This window comes from Doryrhamphus excisus, chromosome 9 (assembly GCF_030265055.1).
Source record: "Doryrhamphus excisus isolate RoL2022-K1 chromosome 9, RoL_Dexc_1.0, whole genome shotgun sequence".
In the NCBI taxonomy this organism is placed as follows: Eukaryota; Metazoa; Chordata; class Actinopteri; order Syngnathiformes; family Syngnathidae; genus Doryrhamphus; species Doryrhamphus excisus.
This window is the reverse complement of record NC_080474.1, coordinates 6,438,039-6,461,686: the sequence shown is the minus strand read 5'-3', so window position 1 is coordinate 6,461,686 and position 23,648 is coordinate 6,438,039. Positions and strand designations below refer to the sequence as shown.

General features: G+C 39.7%; 1 protein-coding gene across 4 annotated transcripts in view; it reads right to left on the bottom strand.

The window, feature by feature from the left end:
- The window catches only part of epha3 (eph receptor A3), a 134,378-nt gene that overhangs the window by 18,275 nt on the left and 92,455 nt on the right, over nt 1-23,648 (bottom strand). For all 4 annotated transcript variants that reach the window (XM_058082512.1, XM_058082513.1, XM_058082511.1 and 1 more), the window contains 4 exons: nt 22,437-22,562; nt 16,893-17,078; nt 11,801-11,862; nt 2,392-2,601 (listed from right to left, as the gene is read on the bottom strand). In XM_058082512.1, the coding sequence (XP_057938495.1) occupies nt 2,392-2,601; nt 11,801-11,862; nt 16,893-17,078; nt 22,437-22,562 (584 nt within the window). The remainder of the gene's footprint in view (nt 1-2,391; nt 2,602-11,800; nt 11,863-16,892; nt 17,079-22,436; nt 22,563-23,648) is intronic.

The following is a 23,648-nucleotide window of genomic DNA, read 5'->3' as shown; positions in this document are numbered from 1 at the left end:
CTATTGTACCTCAGCAGACTGGGTAAACAGTTCTCTGTGGTGTCAGTGTTCAGCGTTCTTTATGCAGCACGGTGTGGCTAATGCATCCATGCTAAGTTAATGTTGTAAATATGTGCATTCGATAACAATAATGAAAGTATGTGGCGGCGGTTATTGTGTCTTTATGAATGTAAGACTTAGTGTGGATGAACTTTGTAGAATTTTGTAGAACTTTAATGAAAGTTTAATAATTCCAGTGGTTATCAATTATTTTCTGTCATGCCCCCAGAAATGTTTTTTGCATCCCCCTGATTTGAAATACGATTGAGAAGCTGACTATATCTATTTATTTATCTGAACTGTACAGAACTGACAGAACTCGAAACGGAAACCAGCAAAATGCCAAAAAAAGGAAAGCAGTGACACATGCAAGTCAAATTGCATGCTGAATATGACAAATTCATACATGATGGCAGGTCCTCCCTGGATTTTATTGGCCCATTGACACCGCGCAACCCCAGGGGGGACTGCCCCACTATTTGAGAAGCACTGAGCTCGTATAACATTTATGTATACCGAACCTGCAGTTGTAACTGTCTACTGGAATCGAGTATATCATTTGAAAGTTGACAAACTAAACATTCCAATGACGTATTACACACTTGGATACACAAACAGGTGGCAGTTAAGCCACGAAAGGTTGACCGTCACAACAGCGAAGGGTTAAGACCGTGGGACGGAAACCGAAATACCAGGAGTAAAACCATGCATTTCCCACGGTTTTGCCTCTGTCTTTAAATTATGAATCCAAAATGATCTTACCACTCAATTATATCTGGCTTTTGGCACTAAGATTGAAAAATGTTGTGTTTGGATCCGACCTAAATAGCTGAAACCCTCACCCGTCCAACATGTCATTGAAAGGGACTGAAGCACTGCGTGGGGCATTCAAGTTTTTCCATTTATCCACTTATCGAACCATGCAATTATGGACCTTACTATCCGCACTGGGGCACACTCATACTGTTTCCACATTGTCCAAAATGTCTAGGTAAGAACAATGAATTAAGATTTAGGGGGTAGGGTAACTAACTAACTAACTAACCAAGAAATGTGTCAAGATGTTTGTCTGTATAGCGTACAGTGTGTAGTATAGTTGTTCTTCTGCCAAAATACTTGCAGTGAAACCTCCCTCATGCACCTCAAGAAGCCGCTAAGTCACGTTATCAGCATTAGCTAGTGTACATTACATTGCAAAAATAACTGTACTCAAATATTTTCTTTCCAAACATAATCCAAAGTTTCCTATAGCTGTCCGATTGCAGTGTTGACTTCATTTGTCATTTCACTGAGGAACAGGACAAATGAGGAAAACGGAGCTGAGGGAGGAAGGTGCATGGCAGCCAAAACCAACAAAAGTCATCGGCCAAGTCTAGTCAGTTCACGCGTGGTGGTGTGTAGTCACACACGTCGCCCTATACCAAAACACACTTATACTACCCAATACAGGGGAAAGTATATGACAGGCACAAAATAGCATACAAATGTGCATTATAATACAGTATTAGATGTAATATTATATGGAAAACAGACATAATTACGACTCTAACAACCCATTCCCCGAGTTCAAATGCCTGATACATTATATACAACGCACAATATAATCAGCAAACATATTTTGCCTAATGGATATCGGATGAATCTATTAGCGCATTTGGAGCATTGTCACTTCCATCAGCACGAGGTGATTTATTATTGTGTTTCTCTATTTCCACGAAAAAGGCAAATGGCACCCTGTTTATTTGACAAGCAATTCTTGGCTGGCAAATTACAGCATGTTTATGAACGTCTAGACCACATTATCCTGGGATGAAAATGACCACACACATGCTGCAAAATAACACAGCTGCGAATCTGCTGCTGCATGGCTGTTGGTACTGGTACTGTATGTGGGATGCCAATCAATGATTGGCGGATCATTTGTGTTAGTTCCAGCATAAATACACACCAATTGCTTTTATGGCAACATTCTTCAATATTAGTTGTTTATCTCACTATATGGTAAGATTGAAGGGTAGATTTTCTGGTATGTACTGTTCATTGTGGTTAGTCCACATTTCAAAGTTTCAATGTTTTGGTTAGAGAAGGACCTTTGGCGTGGATGAATGACACTAACCAAGTTTCCGTATACCGCATAGGTTACATTATAAACAAACCAAATTTGCAAACCCATCAACTGATTCAGACCATAGAAAACGAAAGTGAAAAGCAGACTAAAAATAGCAGACTTTGCATTCATTTCCTTGCATTACGACCCTCAGCGTTTTTATTGCATGCTCCTTACACAAATGTAGGTTCCCAGGGAAATGCCCTACATAATTACTCTACTGTCAAGTTTGTATTTCAGCTTACCCTTGTGGTGTAAGCAGCCTCAGGGTCATCCTCCAGGACCCTTGACAAGCCGAAGTCCGACACTTTACACACCAGGTTGCTGTTGACTAAGATGTTTCGAGCAGCAAGGTCTCTGTGAACGTAGCCCATGTCTGACAGATACTTCATGCCTGAGGCGATGCCACGCAGCATGCCGACCAACTGGATTCCAGTGAACTGGGCGTCATGTTTCTAAAAAGAAAAAAATACAACATATGCATAAGTTAATGTCACACTTTAATTGATCCACAACTCTGACCTTTCAGACAATTTGCATTAAATAAAACCTTTCTACATAAATGACCAAGTAACCTTTAAACGGGCACTTTTGACATTTTGTTCCATATCTTAAGTCAAAGGTTAAACCCTGAAGTGCCACAAAACTTATAACAGAATTAGGAAGGAAATCAGTGAAATATCATCTTATTGGTATTCATTTGATAAGTGTCTAAATGTAGTTTATTAAAGTAAAACATACAGTATCTGTCTATTTATTGACACATTCATTCCAACAGACAGTTTGTACAAAACAAACAGCTGATCTCGATCTCGGCATGGAGGAGTGTAGCTTACAGAAGGTTACGCATTGTCGAGAAATTTTACAGTTTCAAATGTAAAAATTGTAAATAGTTCATGGTGTTATATTTATAAATAAATTGTTATTTTGATGTAAAACAACCTTGTTTGTGTGTTGTTTATGTTGTAGAACAGTTGTTAAGAATTGTGACAAAATTGTGTCAAAGTGAACGTTATGCTTGCTATCCTTACTTACCTAGAGTATGTTCGACTTCTGATTACTAAAGAACGCAAAACGGTAGAAACAGACTTTTTCTAATCGTTCGTTTGGTAGGTTCCAAGTGTACACAGTGAATTGTCTTTTGAAAAATGGCTGGGATTGAATGTGTAAAATAAGAGGCTGAAATAAAAGCAATGCAATCTACACCAGGGGTGTCCAAAGTGTGGCCTGGGGGCCATTTACAGCAGGCAGCTGTCTTTTTATTGGCCCTCTGTACGTTCTAAAAATACAATTATAACAAGGAAAAAAATCCCCAAAACAGTAACATTTAAAAATTTGCACCAATTTTATGAGAGTAGAGACACAATATTAGGAGAATAAAGTCACAATAATAATAAAAGACCCTGAAATATAGAGTACTTTTTTTCGTGTACTTTTACATATTTCACTAAAATATGTAATAATATTTTTTAAAAGTCATAATAATATGAGAAACAAACAAAATGAAGAATTCAATTGAAATTTTAGGTATATTAGGTATTTAAGTTTTTTAAATTAAAAAATGAAAAATTAATTCATAATACAGTACATCAATAATATATAAGGTAAAATGTACACTTTAACAGTCAATCTGGTGACAAAACCTGAAGAAAAATGAACACAAGTTCATACAGTATCATAGCAGGAGGGTTGAAAGGGGGTGGAGGGAGCCGTGTGTCAAAAATAGTAATTTTTACAGAGGTATTGATTACTTGCAGTCATTTACTTGTTTACTGTATTTGCGATCTTTTTGTCTTATTCATTCCAAAGACATTTTATATGTAGTAAGCAGTATAATGGACTTCTACAGAACATTTGCAAAGTGTTTCATCACTCAAATCACAGTATACAATAAATATACTTTCTGTTTGGTATGGTTTACACCAATTTATGATGAATTTTATATATTTCGTAATTTTCTGCTGGATGGGAGAAAGATACAAACACAGGAAATTTGTCATGCAACAGGAATAAAGTAATGCAGTCCATTTTAGCTTATGACTAAGAAACTCTGAAGGTTGTGGAAATGTTTTGTCTGTGCTTGTGAGAGCACATCCTTTCCAAGCTAAGTGCAAGAGGCGTATTTCATTTTGTTTTTTGTTTACTTATAAACCTAACTTGACCCCTCTCGTTTCGACAGGAGCAGTTAGTGGCCAGACCACCTGGCGTAGTCACTTCAAAGCTTTCCAGAATCAGACATATGCTATAATGCATAACCTATGAATTTGTGTGTGTGTGTTTGCATGTGTGTGCGCATTGCGAGACATCTACAGAGATGAAGTGCAGGCCTTGGGAAACATGCCAGCAAACAACAGCTACTCCTCCAGGATGAACTATGATGCAGTGCAGACATGTGGAAAAGGGCTAAAACATGAGTCTACCAGCTTTGATGTCACTGTTATGACTTGGCTCTCATGCTTTGACTAATTTCAGTGAGGCAGGTCAACTCCTTTTTAAGTAGCAGAGACATGGTTAAAATACAAAAAAAAAGTCCCTTCCAGTATGATGAATATGAGGACGTAATGGGGACACAATCTACAGACATGGGTTGGTGGTTGATGGCGAAGAAGTGGTCAGAACACTCCCTCAAGAGCAAGGGGATTTCCAGAAAAGTCTTAGATGAACAAAATAATGCATCGTTAATGTAGTGATGTAGTCAACACAATTCTGCCTACGGGTGGGTATCCATAACAAATGGTTTTGTGTTTTGGTGCAAAATGACTCTGTTGGAATTGGGCACTGCTGTTGATGCTTTAAGGTCAGCAATAACATTGTTTGTTTTTTTAAGCCTCAGACTGCATTACTTACAAGATATTAATGGCGCATGATCTTCATGATCTTCAAGCACTTGTTGAACTTGACTCTAGATTAATTGAGCACCATAATAAGGCACCGATATGTACTTAGTTTTTATCCAATCCAATCCAATCCACTTTATTTATATAGCACATTTTATAAACAGAGTTTCCAAAGTGCTGCACAGACGAGTAAAAATAAAAAGTAATAATCCAAAACTAAAAGAGCATTTAAGAAATAAAATAATAAAATAGATATTAAAATATTAAAAACAAGAAACAAAGCAATAAAAGTATAAAAAATAGAACCAATTACAATAAAAACAAAGAACTAAAAGACACAGGACCATACGACTCACTCTGAGTTAAAAGCCAGAGAATAAAAGTGGGTTTTAAGACGAGACTTAAAGCTTTCGATATTGGGGGCCTTTTTTACTTGGGAGGGCAGAGAGTTCCATAGTTTGGGGCCGACCACAGAAAAGGCTCGGTCCCCCCTGGTCTTAAGTCTCATCTTGGGCACCACAAGTTGGAGCTGGCCCTCGGACCTCAGTGACCGAGCTGGAGAGTAAACTTGGATGAGGTCCGAGATGTATTTGGGGGCCAGCCCATTCAACGCCTTAAAAACAAACAATAAAATCTTAAAATCAATCCTAAAACGAACAGGCAACCAATGAAGGGAGGCCAGAATTGGGGTGATGTGCTCCCTCTTTTTGGTTCCTGTTAAAAGCCGTGCCGCAGAGTTCTGGACTAACTGTAAGCGGGAGAGAGACTTTTGGCTAATTCCAGAGTAAAGTGCATTACAGTAGTCCAGACGTGATGAAATAAAAGCGTGCATGACTTGCTCAAAGTGTTGCAAAGATAAAAAAGATTTAATTTTAGATAAAAGCCGAAGATGATAAAAACAGGATTTTATAACTGCATTAACTTGTTTGTTGAGTTTAAAATCACTGTCTATTATGACGCCAAGGCTGGTGGCTGAGGGACGAATGTTGTTTTGGAGGGGACCGAAGTCTATAGGGGGGCCTTTATAGTTGAGGAGGATAGCTTCGGTCTTCTCCTCGTTAAGCATTAAAAAGTTGTGAGCCAACCAGGCCTTGACATCCCTTAAGCACTCAAGAAGGGGTGTCAGGGGGGCATGATTATTTTTTGCGAGTGGCAAGTACAGCTGGCAGTCGTCCGCATACAAGTGATAGGAGATGCCATGCTTTTTAAGTACTGCGCCAAGTGGGACCAGGTAGAGGGCAAATAAAATGGGCCCAAGAATTGATCCTTGCGGAACTCCACAGTCAAGCGGAGCAGTGGAGGAGTAAGATCCCCCAAGTCCCACGGCAAGGCATCTCCCTGACAGGTACGACCTAAACCACTCAAGAGCAGACCCCCTGACACCCACACAGTTCTCCAGGCGAGATAAAAGAATGGTATGGTCCACTGTGTCAAAAGCAGCAGTCAGGTCTAAAAGCACTAAAATGGCTGAACCACCAGAGTCAGTTATTAAAAATAGGTCGTTAAAAACCTTTAAAAGTGCAGACTCAGTGCTATGAAAAGCCCTGTAACCTGACTGAAAAGTGTCTAAAATCCCATTCTCATCTAAAAAAGGTTGCATCTGTGCAAGAACACTTCTTTCTAAAATCTTTGAGATAAAAGGCAGTTTAGAGATTGGCCGATAATTTGATAAAATTAAAGGATCCAGACTAGTTTTTTTCAACAAAGGTTCAACAGTAGCCTTTTTACAGAAAGATGGCACGGTACCAGAGGCCAGGCTACTGTTGATGATGGCACACACAGAAGGACCCACGGTTGGCCACACCTCCCTAAAAAAGCGAGGTGGGACTGGGTCGATGGGGGAAGAAGAAGGCTTAAGACCCTTTACCATCTCCGTGATAAAAGCCAGTGACACCGGTTCAAACTGATAAAAACCTTTAGAGCACTGTGTCAATGTGGGCATATTAAAAGAGGGGGGTGATATATTACTTCGTACAGATGCAACCTTGTCCTTAAAAAACTGCATAAAGTTTTCACACGTTTCATATGATTGTTCAAGTATAGTGGATGGACTGGGATTTAAAACAGAGTCAATAGTTTTAAAAAGAACACGTGGGTTGTTAATATTGTCTGATATCAAGTCTGAGAGGTATTTTGTTTTCTCAGTCTTCACCACATTCTGATAATGTCTCCAACTGTCCTTGAGAATTTGATAGGAGACCTGTAGACCGTCTTTCTTCCACCTGCGCTCTGCTTTTCGGCATTCACGCCGGGCTGCTCGAGTGACATCGTTGAGCCACTCTTCTTGTTTAGTTTTGGGGCGCATGACTTTCAGAGGGGCTAAACTGTCCAAGACAGTCGCACAGGTAGAAGTAAAGCAGTTCATCAGCTGCTCGGTGTCCAGTGCAGCGTCGGAGGTCATAAAAGCCTCAGACGCAGTGGAGAACAGAGTGGCAAAGGCCGAGGCCGCGTCAGGCTTGATAAAGCGACCAAAGCGAACAGGAGCAGGCAGGCTGGTGTTACAGTGTGCATCTAAGTCAAACCTAACCGGACTGTGGTCCGAGAAGACCGCATCACCTACAGAGACGTTATGAACAGTAAGACCATAAGACAAAACGAGGTCTAAAGTGTGTCCATGTATCTGTGTAGCTCCTGCTACACTTTGTGTCAAATTAAAAGCTTCCATCAATTCTAAAAAGTCTTTTGCCATAAGCGTAGAAGGGCAGCAGACATGAATATTAAAATCACCCACAATTAAAATTCTGTCATACTTTATCAGCATTGCAGCGACAAAGTCAGAAAAGTCCTGAATAAAATCCTTGTTGTGCTTGGGTGGTCTATAAATGACAGCGCAAAGCACCCGCTCATGTTGGTGCAGTTCGAAGCAGCTCACCTCAAATGAGCCGAAAGACGCCACTGACAGTGGCTTATGGCGCAAAGACGCTTTTAAAATAATAGCAATACCTCCTCCACGGCCAGTGGTTCTTGGCGTGTTGATGAAGGTACAATCAGGAGGCACCAGCTCAGAGAAGGCAGCGGACTCACCGGCATTAATCCAGGTCTCCGTGATGAATAATAAATCCAAACCGTACGATTTGAAGAGGTCCTGGAGGATAAACGTCTTGCTTGACACTGACCGCGCATTCACCAGTGCACATTTCGTTGGGCACCTAAGTGCCGCTGAAACTGCACGGTTTAGCGGCCGAAGGTTGCCGGGGCTGACGCCGGCAGCGGCCCAATGAGGGCGGCGAGTACGCAGTACAGGGCATTCGTCGTGTTGCCCAACGATCGGCACCAGCCAGGCCCCAACGGAAGCGAGGAAACGCCGAGAGAGGAAGCGGCGAAAACAATCATTATAGTCGCTCGGAATATTATGTGGGGACCGTGCCACCTCGGGAGAGAATGCCAGCCAAGCTTTGAGTTTCACGAGTCTTCCACCCCGTGTCCCCCGGCGGCGTCTACGTTTCCTGGGAAGCGACGGCTCTGCCCGCAGCAGAAAGTTTGGCACATCGGACAGGTATGAGGGACGCGGTTTGTGTGACCCCCAATGTTCTTGTTTCACACATACTGCAACAATGTGCTGGATTTTAAGTAATTCTTGGCGGTTATACACCAGCAGAGAGTCTATGGTCCTTAGTATAATTAAAAAAACAAGAAAAGCCAAAGTGAGATGAGCGGGACGGCGAGCCAGACACACCGGCGCCATCTTGAATCTCGCCATCTTACTACCATTCATGTCGGAACCGGTGCCATAAACGTAAAATGTTGGCACACATACCTACTTCTGCCTTCTATGTGTGTTGGAGGAGAAATGTGTGCGGGTTTACCATGTCGAAATTGAGCGCTACCGTTGATGTGTTAAGGTCGGCAATATTGTTAAAAAGAAAGTCAGACTGGGTGTCTTTGTCAGGATTACTTACCGCATTACGTAAAAGACATTACTTGGACAATATCACCTTTAAGCACCTGTTGCAGATGATCAAGTCAGCATTCATTTACCACCAAAATGAGGCACCAGTAGCTACTTCATCCCATTACAATACAAAGTTTTGGTATGAACATCTACTTTCGACTTCTATGCAGAAATATGTGTGAATTTAGTGCTGCTGTTGATGTGTTAAGGTTGGCAAAAAAGTTTTAAAATCTATCAGACTGTGTCTTTATCAGAACGATGCTACTTGCACAATATCATCTTTAACCCTTAGATGCATAAGTGGGTCAAAAATGACCCGGTCAGGTTGTTTTCTTGAAATATCTTCTTATTAAAATTTGTTATTATTTCATATTCCAGGTATTCCTCAAAAACCATGTTTTTGATATCATGCCATTGAAATTTTTAACTTACCTTTTATACATTTTAAGAATTTTTTGTTTTTGTGTTACTACCCCAACCAAATGACCCACGTGCATTTTCTATCGAATCCAATAGGAACCATTGATTCTTATCAACTTTGGCAGTCAGGAATAAATTAACTGTAGACCACACAGACTATATCAGAAGTGTCACCCCTCAGGAAGATTATTTTATACATCAAGTGCTTATACATGTAAGTATTATCTTCATATGATATTGTGTGTGTGTATTATCAACAAATTAGCCTACTTTATAATTAACATTACTATATGTATTGTTGGGCATACTTTATAAATAGCTAACACTAGCACAGTTTTTTGTAAAATATAATATGCAGTATAGGTATTACACTTGTCTGAGATACTGTCAATATGGAATACTATAGCATTGGCATAGTCAAGTATGCTATAGCATTATTCCTAACCAAAATGGCAAAAATGGCTTAAAAACACATTGATTCTAATATGGGTCATTTTTGACCCACTTATGGAAGAGTGTAGGGTCCAGTCACTCATGCATCTAAGGGTTAGCTGAGTCAGAATTATTTCGCACCAAAACTGAGTTTGTCAGTCTAGTTGCTACCGTTTACCGTTGATACCGGTCTCATATTGATACTATTACTAAGCATCACTACTTCTGCCCTCAGTGCACAATTATTAGAAGAACATCAGAGAAATACATGCGAGTCTACAGTGTTGAAATTTAGCACTGCTGTTAGCGTGTTAAGGTCTGCAATAAAGAATTAAAAGTGTCAGAATCTGTGTGTCTTGGTCGGGACGTTACATTACCTACAAGACATTACTTGGAAGTCCTTGTTGCAGGTCTAAACTCATTTAGCATCCAAATTAAACACCGATAGCTACTAAAGTTTTCGGTCCAGCACTGCGCCATAACCACACTAAGATTTGGCGTACAATTCTCATTCTGCCTTCTATGTAGTGGCGTCAGGAAAGGCTTACAAACTGTAAGAAACAGTTCAGATCTGCTGTAGCAACCTCTGAATGGAGAAGCCAAAGGAGAATATTGCAGTCACAGGCACTGTTTTTTTTTTTATGTTTTAATAAGTAAAAGACAACACACGAACAGGAAGTATTACTGGAAAAAAGCAGATAATAACGTCAACATCACTGTGTTTTTGCATGCTTTCTGATTTAAACCAGGTAGCTGCTTAATGAGCCATGCTGTAAGCAAAGTCACCGCTGTCTGGCTGCAAATTACTTTATTGCGTTCCATTTGACATTGACTAAAGAAAGAAAGCATCGTGTCGTCTGACTCATAGTTTGAAATAACAGATGTGGGAAGTTAGCTCATGTAACCTTGCTTAACCTCAATTATTTTTTTTTTCCACTGCTCCAGGTCTTCCCCTACACTTGTGAGGTCTAATTGAATTTTAGGCCAAGATGGTAAAATGAAATTAACAGTAAAGCTGCATTTATTTATTGACAGACAGGTCGAACGTTATAGAAGGCTAAACAGAACAGAACGTTTTTGGCACCGATACATTATGCTATGCTAGTTTTGCAGTCATGTTTGTGTGAAAGAAATGTCTGGGCTGGTCCAAGAATTCTTGAACATCTGAAGTAGTGATGTGGTTTTTGCTATGATGCGATTTTACTTATTGCGAGCCAGTCTACCATCAAAATGACTATGAGGATAATATTTGAAGAGAGAATTGCCAAATATCTGTACTTAATTCAGCCATAACTGAAAACACAAGAACTGTTGGGGATGGAAATGGGGAGGAAAATTTAAATAGCAGTGCAGGTAGCATTTAAGCTAGTAGTACCTTGCCACAGTTCAAGTATATACCATTGTTTAATGACAAATTACCACTAAATATCATAAACACAATAACCACACTGACTGACTGGAGATCTGCTCTGTAAATAAAATACTGGAAATACAACAAAAATAGCTCAATGCTCCCTGCTTTATGTCAAAGTAGCTCTACTTGTGATGGAAGTTGGAGGCACCTAGCTTAACGACTGCACTTTTTAAGAAGAGTTATGAAGTTAACCTTTATCAGATGTGGAATTCTCTCACCTTTGGTCTGAAATGCGCCAAATATTTGTGCTTAATTCAGCCATAATTGAAAAAACAAGAACTGTTGGGGATGGAAATGGAGAGGAAAACTCAAATAGCAGTACAGGTAGCGTTTAAGCTAGTAGTAGCTTGCCACCTGTTCAGTTCAAGTATTATACCTTTGTTTAATGACAAATTACCACTAAATATCATAAACACAATAACCACACTGACTGACTGGAAATCTGTAAATAAAATACTGCAAATACAACAAAAATAGCTCAATGCTCCCTGTGTTATGTCAAAGTAGCTCTACTTGTGATGAAAATTGAAGGCGCCTAGCTTAACGACTGCACTTTTTAAGAAGAGTTATGAAGTTAACCTTTATCAGATATGGAATTCTCTCACCGTTGGTATGAAATGCGCCTCGATTGTAGTAAATAATTCCAGACATCTACTCACCCTCAAAAAGCTGTCCAGTGACCCATTCTCCATGTATTCTGTGACGATCATGACAGGCTTACCTGCAAAAGAGGAGGACACTTTAAGTACATCGGTTTTTGGTATTACTCGTATCTCGTTTGGGTTTGTCTGTATGGAGTTTTTCCTGTGCGTGTGTGGGTTTTCTGCGATTACTCCGGCTTCCTCCCACATTCCACAAATATGCATGTTTGGTTAACTGGATACTCTATATCCGTGATGCTGGTTATCCAAACTAGTCATAGTTTTTAGGAGCTCCACTAGGTCTGCTGTCAAAGAGTGACATCTTTACTTTAGTGTAAATCCATACAGCCCTGCTGTCATCTGTACTTGATCAAACTGCAGCCACCAATGGGGTTTGTTACAGAGGAAAAAAAACAATCGTTTTAAACATCTTTTAAATCAGCCGTTGTTAAATCAACAGGCGTGGTGTCAGGACTTGTTTGTGTCACAGATGGCTTTGTTCCATGTGCTTCACTCTCGACTTGCCACCAGCCATATGCTTCGTCTCTGTTTTACCCTGATGAATGCGACTCGTCTTTCTTTCCACGTCTCGTGTGAACTTCCCTCACATCTGGATCACAAAGAACGTTGTGGCACCAGTGGTGAAACTGGTTGTTAAATGTAACAAATCTATCACACCCAATAAAATACATTCTAGTCCTCTACATTCACATTCTAGTAATGATTGATTGCTTTAATTAAATCAAAGCAGATACGACCGAGCTGATCTGATATCAATTACTGTTTTGAGCAGCATGTCCTTTAATACATATATGCCAACCTAAACCATGTAAACCACATATGCTGCCTTTTTCATTTGTTTTAGGTTCAACAAGGGAGTGTATATTTATTATCATGTAATGTGTTGTCAATAATAGTAACAGACACAGACACACAAGTTATGTTGTTATTTGAGTTATATATATATTCTGGCGTAGGGTGACATCACGGTTTACTGTCTACATGGAAACGACAAGCCGTTTTTTAGATTTTCCCACGCTGAAAGCCATATTGAATTAAATGTAAAGCAATGCACATGTAATACTGTATAAGAAATAAGTCATCATTTTTGTACAGTTATGCAAATGCAGTCGCTACATCGCGGTTCAAATGTTGCACCCTCACTCCATTGCAGTTTTTCAAAACTGATTTATTATTTATTATTTATTATTTATTATTTATTATTTATTATTTATTATTTATTATTTATTATTTATTATTTATTATTTATTATTTATTATTACACGAGAGCCAGGCAACGGCATTTCGTTGGCAATTTCACTGCTGTGTTATTATGCAATGACAATAAAGAAAGTCTATTTCGAGTATATCTATGGTAATCAATAAATGATGGCTGTTTGGTGGTTGTTAGTCAAAACTTATGCACATCTAAGATAATTATACGTATTCTTCACCCAAATTAAGCATTTCGCTCATAAAAATGTCTCAATCAACAAACATATGAAAATATGATATGTAGTGTAATATCTGTAACCTGTGCGTCTTTAAGAGGCGGGGCCTGGGAAGTCATGTGTGTGATGTAATGTGATGTATTACTGTACAGTTGCTGAGTGTTAGCATGGTTAGCAGTGTGGTGGGTGCCACTGACTGGCTGGGGTTATGGCTGACAGCAGATCCTGTGGGAATGTTCACTGCGCCATTGCGGTAGTATTCTATTACACTGGCCACTAGGGGTCAGGAACGTTACACTGAGACATTAGCCACCAAGTATGTTAGCAATGCTAACATGTGAATCTATCTAATATCTTATTCTCTTATTATGTCAACTATATTGGGTAATACAAGTGTGTAAGTGAGTATGTAAGACATAAATAAGACTTGTCGTGTGTGTTGCTTTTTTTTTGGGGGGGGGGGGGGTGGTTAAGAGTTGAGTTTTAATTTGCCGTGGCTTACTGCCACAACTTTAGAAACTGTAAGAGGCTATTGTGCTTACTGAATTTAGGCAAAAATACATTCATTTTGCTTAAATATGAATATTTTTGACTAATAATAGGCCGTGTTCAACAACCAAACAGCATAATTTATTCGTATGTTTTTGAAAATACATGATCGAATGAGGGCGGCACGGTGGACGAGTGGTTAGCGCGCAGACCTCAAAGCTAGGAGACCAGGGTTCAATTCCACCCTTGTGCATGCGTGGGTTTTCTACGGGTACTCCGGTTTCCTCCCACATTCCAAAAACATGCTAGGTTAATTGGTGACTCCAAATTGTCCATAGGTATGAATGTGAGTGTGAATGGTTGTTTGTCTATATGTGCCCTGTGATTGGCTGGCGACCAGTCCAGGGTGTACCCCGCCTCTCACCCGAAGACAGCTGGGATAGGCTCCAGCACCCCCTGCAACGCTCATGAGGAAAAGCAGTAGAAAACGAATGAATGAATGAATGATCGCAAGAAGCTTCAAAATTCCAAGTTTACATTCCGCAAAATACTACAAACCATTTCTAACAAAAAATCTAAAAATAGCTATGATGAAAAAAATAATAATAATAAACATTATAATGTGGAAGAAGCCCCGAAAAGAACATCACAACCCCGTTGTCTTTAATTTATGTGACATTTTTTCCACTTTAATGTTCTCGTTTAACCATCTGAGCAACATAGTTTGTCTCAATAAACTCACAAAGCTTACTTTTACAATCATAGTTTATACATCTCTGTCCTACCTCCTACATCACGGTGATGGATGGCAGTGTTTATTAGAGGAAGGTTTTATAGTAGCCGAGTGGAACACACAACCTGGGTTCCTCCCTCGTGTCGGCTGGCCTCTTCGCTCCCCCCGTTTTTCTGTTCGGATTGGCACCAAAGATAAAAGGCCCTGCAGCCCCTTTGTTGTGTCGTTCTGCAGGTGTGGGTGAGTGAGTGCGTATGAGCGACAACATGCACGTGTGTTTGTGTGTCTCTGAAAATATGCAGCCGGTGGATCAAGCCAAAAGCAGCAGCGAGGTAAATGGAGTGTGAAAGTCTCAGGATTATTAAGAATTAACAGGAGCACCTTAATAAATCACCCGCATCCATGTGTGTGTGTTGTGTGTGTGTGTGTGTGTGTGTGTTTGCAGAGCAAATGGACCTAAAACTGAGCCTTGCTCCCGGGCTGCTCCGGCTCATGCACATATGTTCAGGGTTTCCCTCACACTCTCACAAACACATTTACTCCTCTGAACAAGGTCCAGCGGCACCGAGCCAAATTGAACGTGGCATTTTGAAGGTGCAACATTAATATGGAAGTTACATACAGTACTTAGGTTGGTTAAATTTAATCTCAACGCTTGCCAGAACAGTGGGTCAGCCATTTTTTTTACACCCTTACTCACACATCACAAACCAACAGGACCAATTGAACCCTAAATGCCTCCTTCACTCAAAGTGCAACCAAAAATAACACAATAAGAATTACCACATGTGCAACACATACTGTAATTGTGCAGTGCTAGGTACTATGCAGGTATACATGCAAAACAACACTATTTTATATACACATATAACATATGTAACATATAACCCGCAAGGCATGTCAGAGCTCAAACACACACACACACACACACTTCTTCCAATAAGAAGTTACAAAGCCAGTAACTTGAAAAAAAAAACATACAGTTATGTTTTTCGGTTAATGTAGAGAAAAAAATGTGTACATTTTCTGGAATCTTAAAATACAATGCGTGAATCCAACTGTGGGGCGGCACCGCAGTCTAGTGGTTAGCACGCAGACCTCACAGCAAGGAGACCAGGGTTCAATTCCACCCTCGGCCATCTCTGTATGGAGTTTGCATGTTCTCCCCGTGCATGCGTGGGTTTTCTCCGGGTACTCCGGTTTCCTCCCACATTCCAAAAACATGCTAGGTTAATTGGCCACTCCAAATTGTCCATAGGTATGAATGTGAGTGTGAATGGTTGTTTGTCTATATGTGCCCTGTGATTGGCTGGCCACCAGTCCAGGGTGTACCCCGCCTCTCGCCCAAAGACAGCTGGGATAGGCTCCAGCACCCCCGCGACCCTCGTGAGGAAAAAGCGGTAGAAAATGAATGAATCCAACCGTGCCCTTCGTGAATCTTTAGCACAAAATATCCTTGTTAGCATCCATTGCATTTGAAATTGTTTTATATATGTAAAACTATAATTGTATAACTATGAAAACTTGTTTTTATAGCAACATTTCTACCTTGAATGGATTTATTGAATTGAGTTTATTTCTTATGGGAAAAACTGATTCGGTTAGAGTAGGTTTCGGTTAGAGTCCAACATTTTGCTAACCAAGGTTCCACTGTACATAAAATGTTTCTTTTAAACAATAAACTTTTCACATTTTTTTTAGGTTTTGGCCTACATTTGACTCCTTAGGATAGAAGTATTTTCTAAAATGTCAGACAATCCAGCTGGATTGAATTAAAAAAAAGGGCAGAGAGAAATTAAGACATTGAGATCACACAAGAGAATTAGAGAATTAAAATGAGGGGCCTTAAAAAAGGAAAAGCAAAAATTGAGGACAATTAAGTGAAGCTCTTGTGGTATTTTATCCACTATATAGCAAAGCTTCTTAACAAGACTCATGCCTCGGGGAAAAATAGAGGCCAGCCATGTTTCTTCGCGACAAAGTTCAGACTCATTATTTCGTTTTTTTTGCAGTCTTTCCTTTTTAAAGACTCCTTCTGTGTGCTAATGATGTCCTATAAAGAGACCCAGAGGGGACCAAGCAAGAGATATGGATTTATGCCCGCTAAGGACACAGCTTTGATCACAGCACATTGATCTGCAGAGATTTACACCACGGCAATTCGATAAAACTGCTGCGCTTTTCACTAAAGTGTCGGCCACTTTAGGGGCCATTTGTCAAAGACATTTTCAGATCAAAATCGGTGAAAAGACTCCTGAGAGACGAGATCTGTCATGGAATGTGGATACAAATCATATATCTGATCTCTCCATTTGTATTCTTCTATTGCCTATCTCAGTAATCCAGCATTTTACCAGTGAAATGTTTTATTTTGAAAAGAAAACCTAGACATGGACATCAAGTGGTTGTGTATCGTGAGGAATAACATTTGACTTACTGCGTGTTACCACACCCTCCAGCCTGATTATGTTGGGGTGGTCAAACTGTCCCATGATTGACGCCTCAGCGAGGAAGTCACGTCTTTGTTTGTCTGTATATCCTCCTTTTAAGGTCTTGATGGCCACGCAGATCTCCTTCTTGCTGGGCAGCTTCAGTCGACCACTGCACACCTCGCCAAATTCCCCTGAAAGTCAAATTGTGCAGATTTCAGTTTAATCTGGATTTGTTGCAAATTTCAAACAATTTACTTCCTTCGTTCTTTCGTGCATTGGCTACGCACGCCACTGTAGTTCAAGTAGCGGAGTCCAGATCCCCGAGATCTGGACCTTTAGCATAGAACTTAAGCATTTTACTTGACAGGGTGTTCAGGGTCACCAGGGTTCAATTCCACCCTCGGCCATCTCTGTGTGGAGTTTGCATTTTCTCCCCGTGCATGCGTGGGTTTTCTCCGGGTACTCCAGTTTCCTCCCACATTCCAAAAACATGCTAGGTTAATTGGCGACTTCAAATTGTCCATAGGTATGAATGTGAGTGTGAATGGTTGTTTGTCTATAGGTGCCCTGTGATGGCCACCAGTCCAGGGTGTACCCTGCCTCTCGCCTGACGACAGCTGGGATAGGCTCCAGCACCCCCTGCGACCCTTGTGAGGAATTAGCGATAGAAAATGAATGAATGAATGAATGAATGAATGTCTGATCAAATCAGGAAAACCACTGACCAGTTAAACCATGTTAAACCATCTCACATGAAACTGCTCAACCAATCAAATCTGTGCATCCATGCGCTAAACATTCCAACTCTAAATGCAAAGACAGACGAAAAAGGAGCAGAGCAAAGTGAGTGACACAAGGAACGAGAGACATTTGGAGTAAGAGGACAGAGAGTCAAGTGCGATATGGAGAAAGAAGGGAGAAATGAGAGAGAGATAGAGATAGAGGGAGTGATACAGACAGAGAGGACAGAGAGACAAGTGATCAGAAATCAGAGAGATCAGAAAAATAAATACACTTGTAATGTTTTTGGGCTTTCGTGTTGTCACACCATGACTTAAACTGTTATGGCGAGCGATCATGCAGTGAAATGTGATTTTTTTACTTGACGTCATTGTTGCCTGTTTCAAAACAGGTGGCAACACATCGTTGCCCGACGGATGCCTGTCTGTAAATCATGCAGCGGAAAAATATATTGGCGATCCCACGCCTGTATAGGCCGATACCGATTCAAGTAAAGAACGCAAAATATCGGCCGGCCGATGTATCGGTCGATCCTGAGTATCGACAATCAAGTAATCTCAACTCATCAAACGCTGGTCCTCCTAGCTGTGAGGTCTGCGCGCTAACCACTCGACCGCCGTGCTGCCCCAAATTTCAATTTATTTGTGAGTTGAATTTTTACTTGAGCTAATTAGACTAAATCAAAAGTGAGTTGAGATTACTTGAGTTCTAGTGTTGATACAACAAAAAATATTATATATATATATATATTATATATATTTTATATATATATATTTGGGTGGGTGGTTAGCGCGCAGACCTCACAGCTAGGAGACCAGGGTTCAATCCCACCCTCGGGCATCTCTGTGTGGAGTTTGCATGTTCTCCCCGTGCATGCGTGGGTTTTCTCCGGGTACTCCGGTTTCCTCCCACATTCCAAAAACATGCTAGGTTAATTGGCGACTCCAAATTGTCCATAGGTATGAATGTGAGTGTGAATGGTTGTTTGTCTATATGTGCCCTGTGATTGGCTGGCGACCAGTCTAGGGTGTACCCCGCCTTACGCCCGAAGGCAGCTGGGATAGGCTCCAGCACCCCCCCACGACCCTCGTGAGGAAAAGCGGTAGAAAATGAATGAATGAATGAATGAATATATATATCTTATATTTTGTTTATATATATTTTCACCTAATAAAGAAAATTCCCAAAACAGAGAAATAAGTCACGTCAACTTGATCTTTTAAGTTGGAGAAACTTAGTTGTGAGTTGAAATGACCTGAAATAATTTGCGAGATTTAATCAAAATTTTAAGGCAGCAAGGTTTACAAATTAATTTAAGTTGAGTCAACTTGGATTTTTTTTTACAGATACTAGACTCATTTACGTTCATTCTTCTTTCTGGAAGCACAACAGGAAAAAAAAAAAAAAATTGTGTGTCAAACACCACTATAAGACACAACATAAAGTTTTTCAGCAAATTCACGTCTGAACTGAGGTCATAGAAAATAAGCAGCCTCAGAGCCCAAATACGAACAATCCATCCGAATCCTGATCTTGTAGGTCAGCAGTTCTTTTTTTTTTTTTTTCCTGCGTCAGTGGTAAAAGTGAGGATTGCTTGAGGAAATGTTCTGTAAATGGACCTATTTGCATTTTAGTTGAATACCCCCACACTACACTTTGCTTGTTCACAACGTGTAATGCATACTAATACTGTATGTGCTACCGATGTATTGGTTGTCTTATCAAGAGTACTGAAGTTAATCCAATGGTGTGTTTGGGGTTTACTGGGGAAAAAAAAATATTGTGTTGTTGCATTCGAAGTTCTTGAAGATGGAAACTTTTATTACATGCTGATCTCACAGTAAACCCATTTAACAATGGGTGTTCCTGATTAATGCAAATACAAAGCTTAATGGAGATAATTCCCATCTAATTGCCATTGCCTTATTGTCGGTTAGTAAAAGTGGATGCTGGGTGAGTCAACATGCTGTGATTAGCATTTCTCGCTGGTGAGGGGATCTGTATGCTTAGGTCTGCGTGTTTACTTCATCCTGTGCCAGCATGTGTGTGTGTGTGTTTTTTTGGTCACAATGTACAGTGGGCCGTGCGGGAAGGCTGCATGCTTCAAATGCACCCATCAATGCTGCAGCTGGCTACAGGGATTTGGCCCGGCTTTAGACAAGTGGATCAAGAATGCGTGCGCTACAATACACAATATATGCATATGGAGCGTAAGGTGATGTCAGACCTAAGACATTTGCAGATCTCGCTCGCTCTTTCTGGCTCATAGTATAATTTCCCACTGCAACTCTGGGCTCACAGAGCATGGGTCAAAATCTGGACTTGAAGCAACTGTGTCTGGAATAATTTAAACCAGACTAATTACAACCTGTCTAAATACCAACATCATGCCTTTTCTTTCTTTCTGCTCGGTTCTATCCAGCAGTGAGCAGACCAAGCCGGGGCAAAGGAGCTCTTTCTGTGGTCACCCTGAGAAAGTGGAGATCTCGGTTTAATAAGACTTGATTAGGGACACTCACTTCCTGTTCTAAAAAAAGAAAGTATCTCACTTTGATGGGAAAAACTCATGTTCTGTCTTTTAACACACAATCACCGACAGGCAAGAATTGAACATTGATGCTAGTATATATGACAAAAGTGCTATTATGTGTATTCCGTAAGGGTAGTCCTACGATTTCGTAAAATTTCATGCATTTCATGGATTGCAATCAAAACCAAGACCAATCATAGCAAAAATCTTGCTGCGCTTAAAAGAAAAACTGATTGACACAATTGAGAGCTCGGTATTTGGGTATGGAGGTCAGTCCCTCTTAAAGTCATCCCTCCTTTATCATAGTGAATTAGTTCCAAGTCAATTTCCAGGAAATAGGATTCCTTACTTACTATAAATGGAATATTATCACAGTTAGAGCATAGAAAAACTGTTTACTTCCTTCTAAATCTATTTTTTTCACATTATAAGAGCCCCCTAGTCACCTTTACACTCATATTACCCAATATAGTAGACATAATAAGATAATATGACATAATATACACTCACACATGTTAGCTTTGGGAAAGGTTTTTTTTTTTAAATTTATTTCTCTTTTTATGTCTCTTTAATGTAACATGATTTGACATAATATTACTTAATATTATTAATGAATATATATATATATATATATATATATATATATTTGTAATTTAGTTCCTTTAGTGCAGTGGTCGGCAACCCATAATGTTGAAAGGCCATATTGGACCAAAAAAACATAAAACAAATGTGCAGCTGCAAAAAATTAAATGCCTTATATATTATTATTATTATTATTATTATTATTATTATTATTATTATTATTATTATTATTATTATTATTATTATTATTATTATTATTATTATTATTATTATTATTATTATTATTATTATTATTATTATTATTATGAAGGCATATATTATTCTACTATATTAGCTATATTAGCCTACTATCAAAATGACTAAGTTGGTTACAAATACATAATGGCTCCGTTCCCTACAGAATGTAGGGAATGACGCACCACGTGACTACTCTGTTGCACGATGCCGCCTCAAGTTTAATTTCATTACAAAATTAATAAATTCTGTTTCATTGCGTTGATGAAATTAAAGAAATGCAATAAAGAAATCAAATTTTTTACATCATTTTTTTTACACGCAACCAACGTAGCTATCCTGGTGTTAACTTGTCAGTGTTCTTCAGCTCCGAACCGTAGTAAGGGCGACATGACTTCAGCAGAGAAGGAAAATGTTACTTGTTGCCTTCAACCAACTAACATTCCAGACCGGACGAACTTCCTGGTTCAAAGGTCATGCAAGTTCACCCTACATAGCTGTCCAAGGCAAATGCCTGTAACACTCAGACCCGAGCAACAAAACACAATAATAACCCAAAGTGTCATTCCAAATATATACTGAGGAAAATCAGAAATCCCTTTATAAAAACAACTTTGTGACTAAATATGTGTCTATGACAGGATTGTGTTGTTACCCGTTTAATGTGGCTTCTGTTTTCGGACATGACTGGTCAGCTTCTCAACATTGGGCATTTAAAATGAATGCAATGAATGCGAATTATTTGTTCCAATAAACATTTAGTCCTCTGTTCTCCTCAGTTCTATTTTTCCCTTTTGGGATCCATAGCCCATCACACAGCCGCCGGTTTGTTTACAACAGGCATCCCGCCCTGCTGATAGAAACGTGTATCGCAGGCTATGACGTATTTCTTCGTTGACAGAAATGTTGAAAAAGCATTGGAAAACATTAAGAATGTTTGTGTCATGTTTGTCTTCTTACAGAAACTGTATTAAAAAAAAGATACATTTCCCTCCCGCATCTTTTTCCATTGTCAAACATTTTTTAAAAAGCTCCAGGGAGCCACTGGGGCGGCGCTAAAGAGCTGCATGCGGCTCCTGAGCTGCGGGTTGCTGACCCCCGCTTTATTTATATACATATATATATATATATATATACTATATATAATACAAAGACATCAAAGAAGGAAAACCGATTTAATGAATCCACCACAACAACTGCTGTCTTTTATCGATTTCTTTGTCCGTCAAAAGAGTTAAGAGTTAAGCTTTAAAGAGGCTGGGACATTAAAATGCGCTATCATTCCCAGTAGCTCATTTTATGGCATACACTTAACATAACCTGCCACTGCACTTAAAACCCAAGAGCCCTTCATGTGTTCCATATTGTGTATCGTACACTTTGTGTGAGTAAAGCTGATTATTTGTTTATATTTAGATGCATGCAATTCTGTTTTTTTTGTATTGTTTTTGTTTGTTCTTACCTGCTCCCACCACTTTATCAATGGCGATGCAGGAGGCATCCAGTTCCTTAGCGAACTCATGCACAGCTTGGCTTGGGTCCTCGTAGGTGTGAGGGTCTACGTAGGTCTTAATCCCCGGTAGACGCACTGTAGCGGAAAGAACAGATTAAGAACCGTCCAACTCATATGGTTCTAAATCCTGGAAGCACCATAATTCAATCAAAACTTAAAAAAAAAGAGAACCATTTCCAGCTTTTCCAATGATGTAATCTTCCTTTGTCTCCCTTAGTTCCAACATGTCAGCAAACACACAAGGATCCTCTGCAGAAGCCAGTTAATAGACTCAAACATGTGCTCCGACATCTTTACAGATGTTTTTCAATTGATAACTTGATCAGTGCTGCCTTTTGTCACATTGTGTTCATTTGGCTTGACTGGCGGTGGAGGAGTCCCACAAAGACGAAAGTCCATCAGAGACATAACAGCTCATTTAAGGCGAGGTCACAACTACACATATCATTTTTGGCTGTGCAATTTTTGGCGTTCCCCAAATCGCTTTTTTTTTGTTTGTGGATAACGTAGTTGCAGTGACCATGAAGAAGTAAAGTCTCGACACGCATGGAGGACATCCAAAATATCCCAACGAGCGTCAGCCACACTAATTACGTATGTGGGTTTGCACGTACGGCCCATTGGGTCCTATGCATCCAAAAGTAAGTTCACTCCATTATTTTTCTGTATAATCAATCATATTTCAACTATGACAGAAATCTCATCAAGGTCCTAAATGTTACCTAAATCATTTTATGATGTTATTTGTTTATTTTTTTTAATATAGTTTTATGTTGAAACACTATAATAAGGTTTGTGTCAACATGGTATTAGCATAAACACCATGTGGCTTTATTTTGTTTGCTAATTCGATGCCAAAAACTCACTCCAGTTACTCGGTCAGAGGCATCACATACTATATTATACTATGAACCAGTGGTCTCAAACACGCGGCCCGCGGGCCAAATGTGGCCTGCAGGACACTAGTTTGAGGCCCCTGCCTTGATATGAAAGTTTAATGTTAGTGCGGCCCGCGCAAGTTTGATATGGATGCTGTATGGTATCATGTACCCAGAAAAAAAATATTACGTTTGATTAATGTTCATGTTAAAAGTTAAATAACTGTTAATAGTTATCCTCCCTATCCGTGTGGAAGTGGTAAGTTTTTGGCTATTTAAGTTT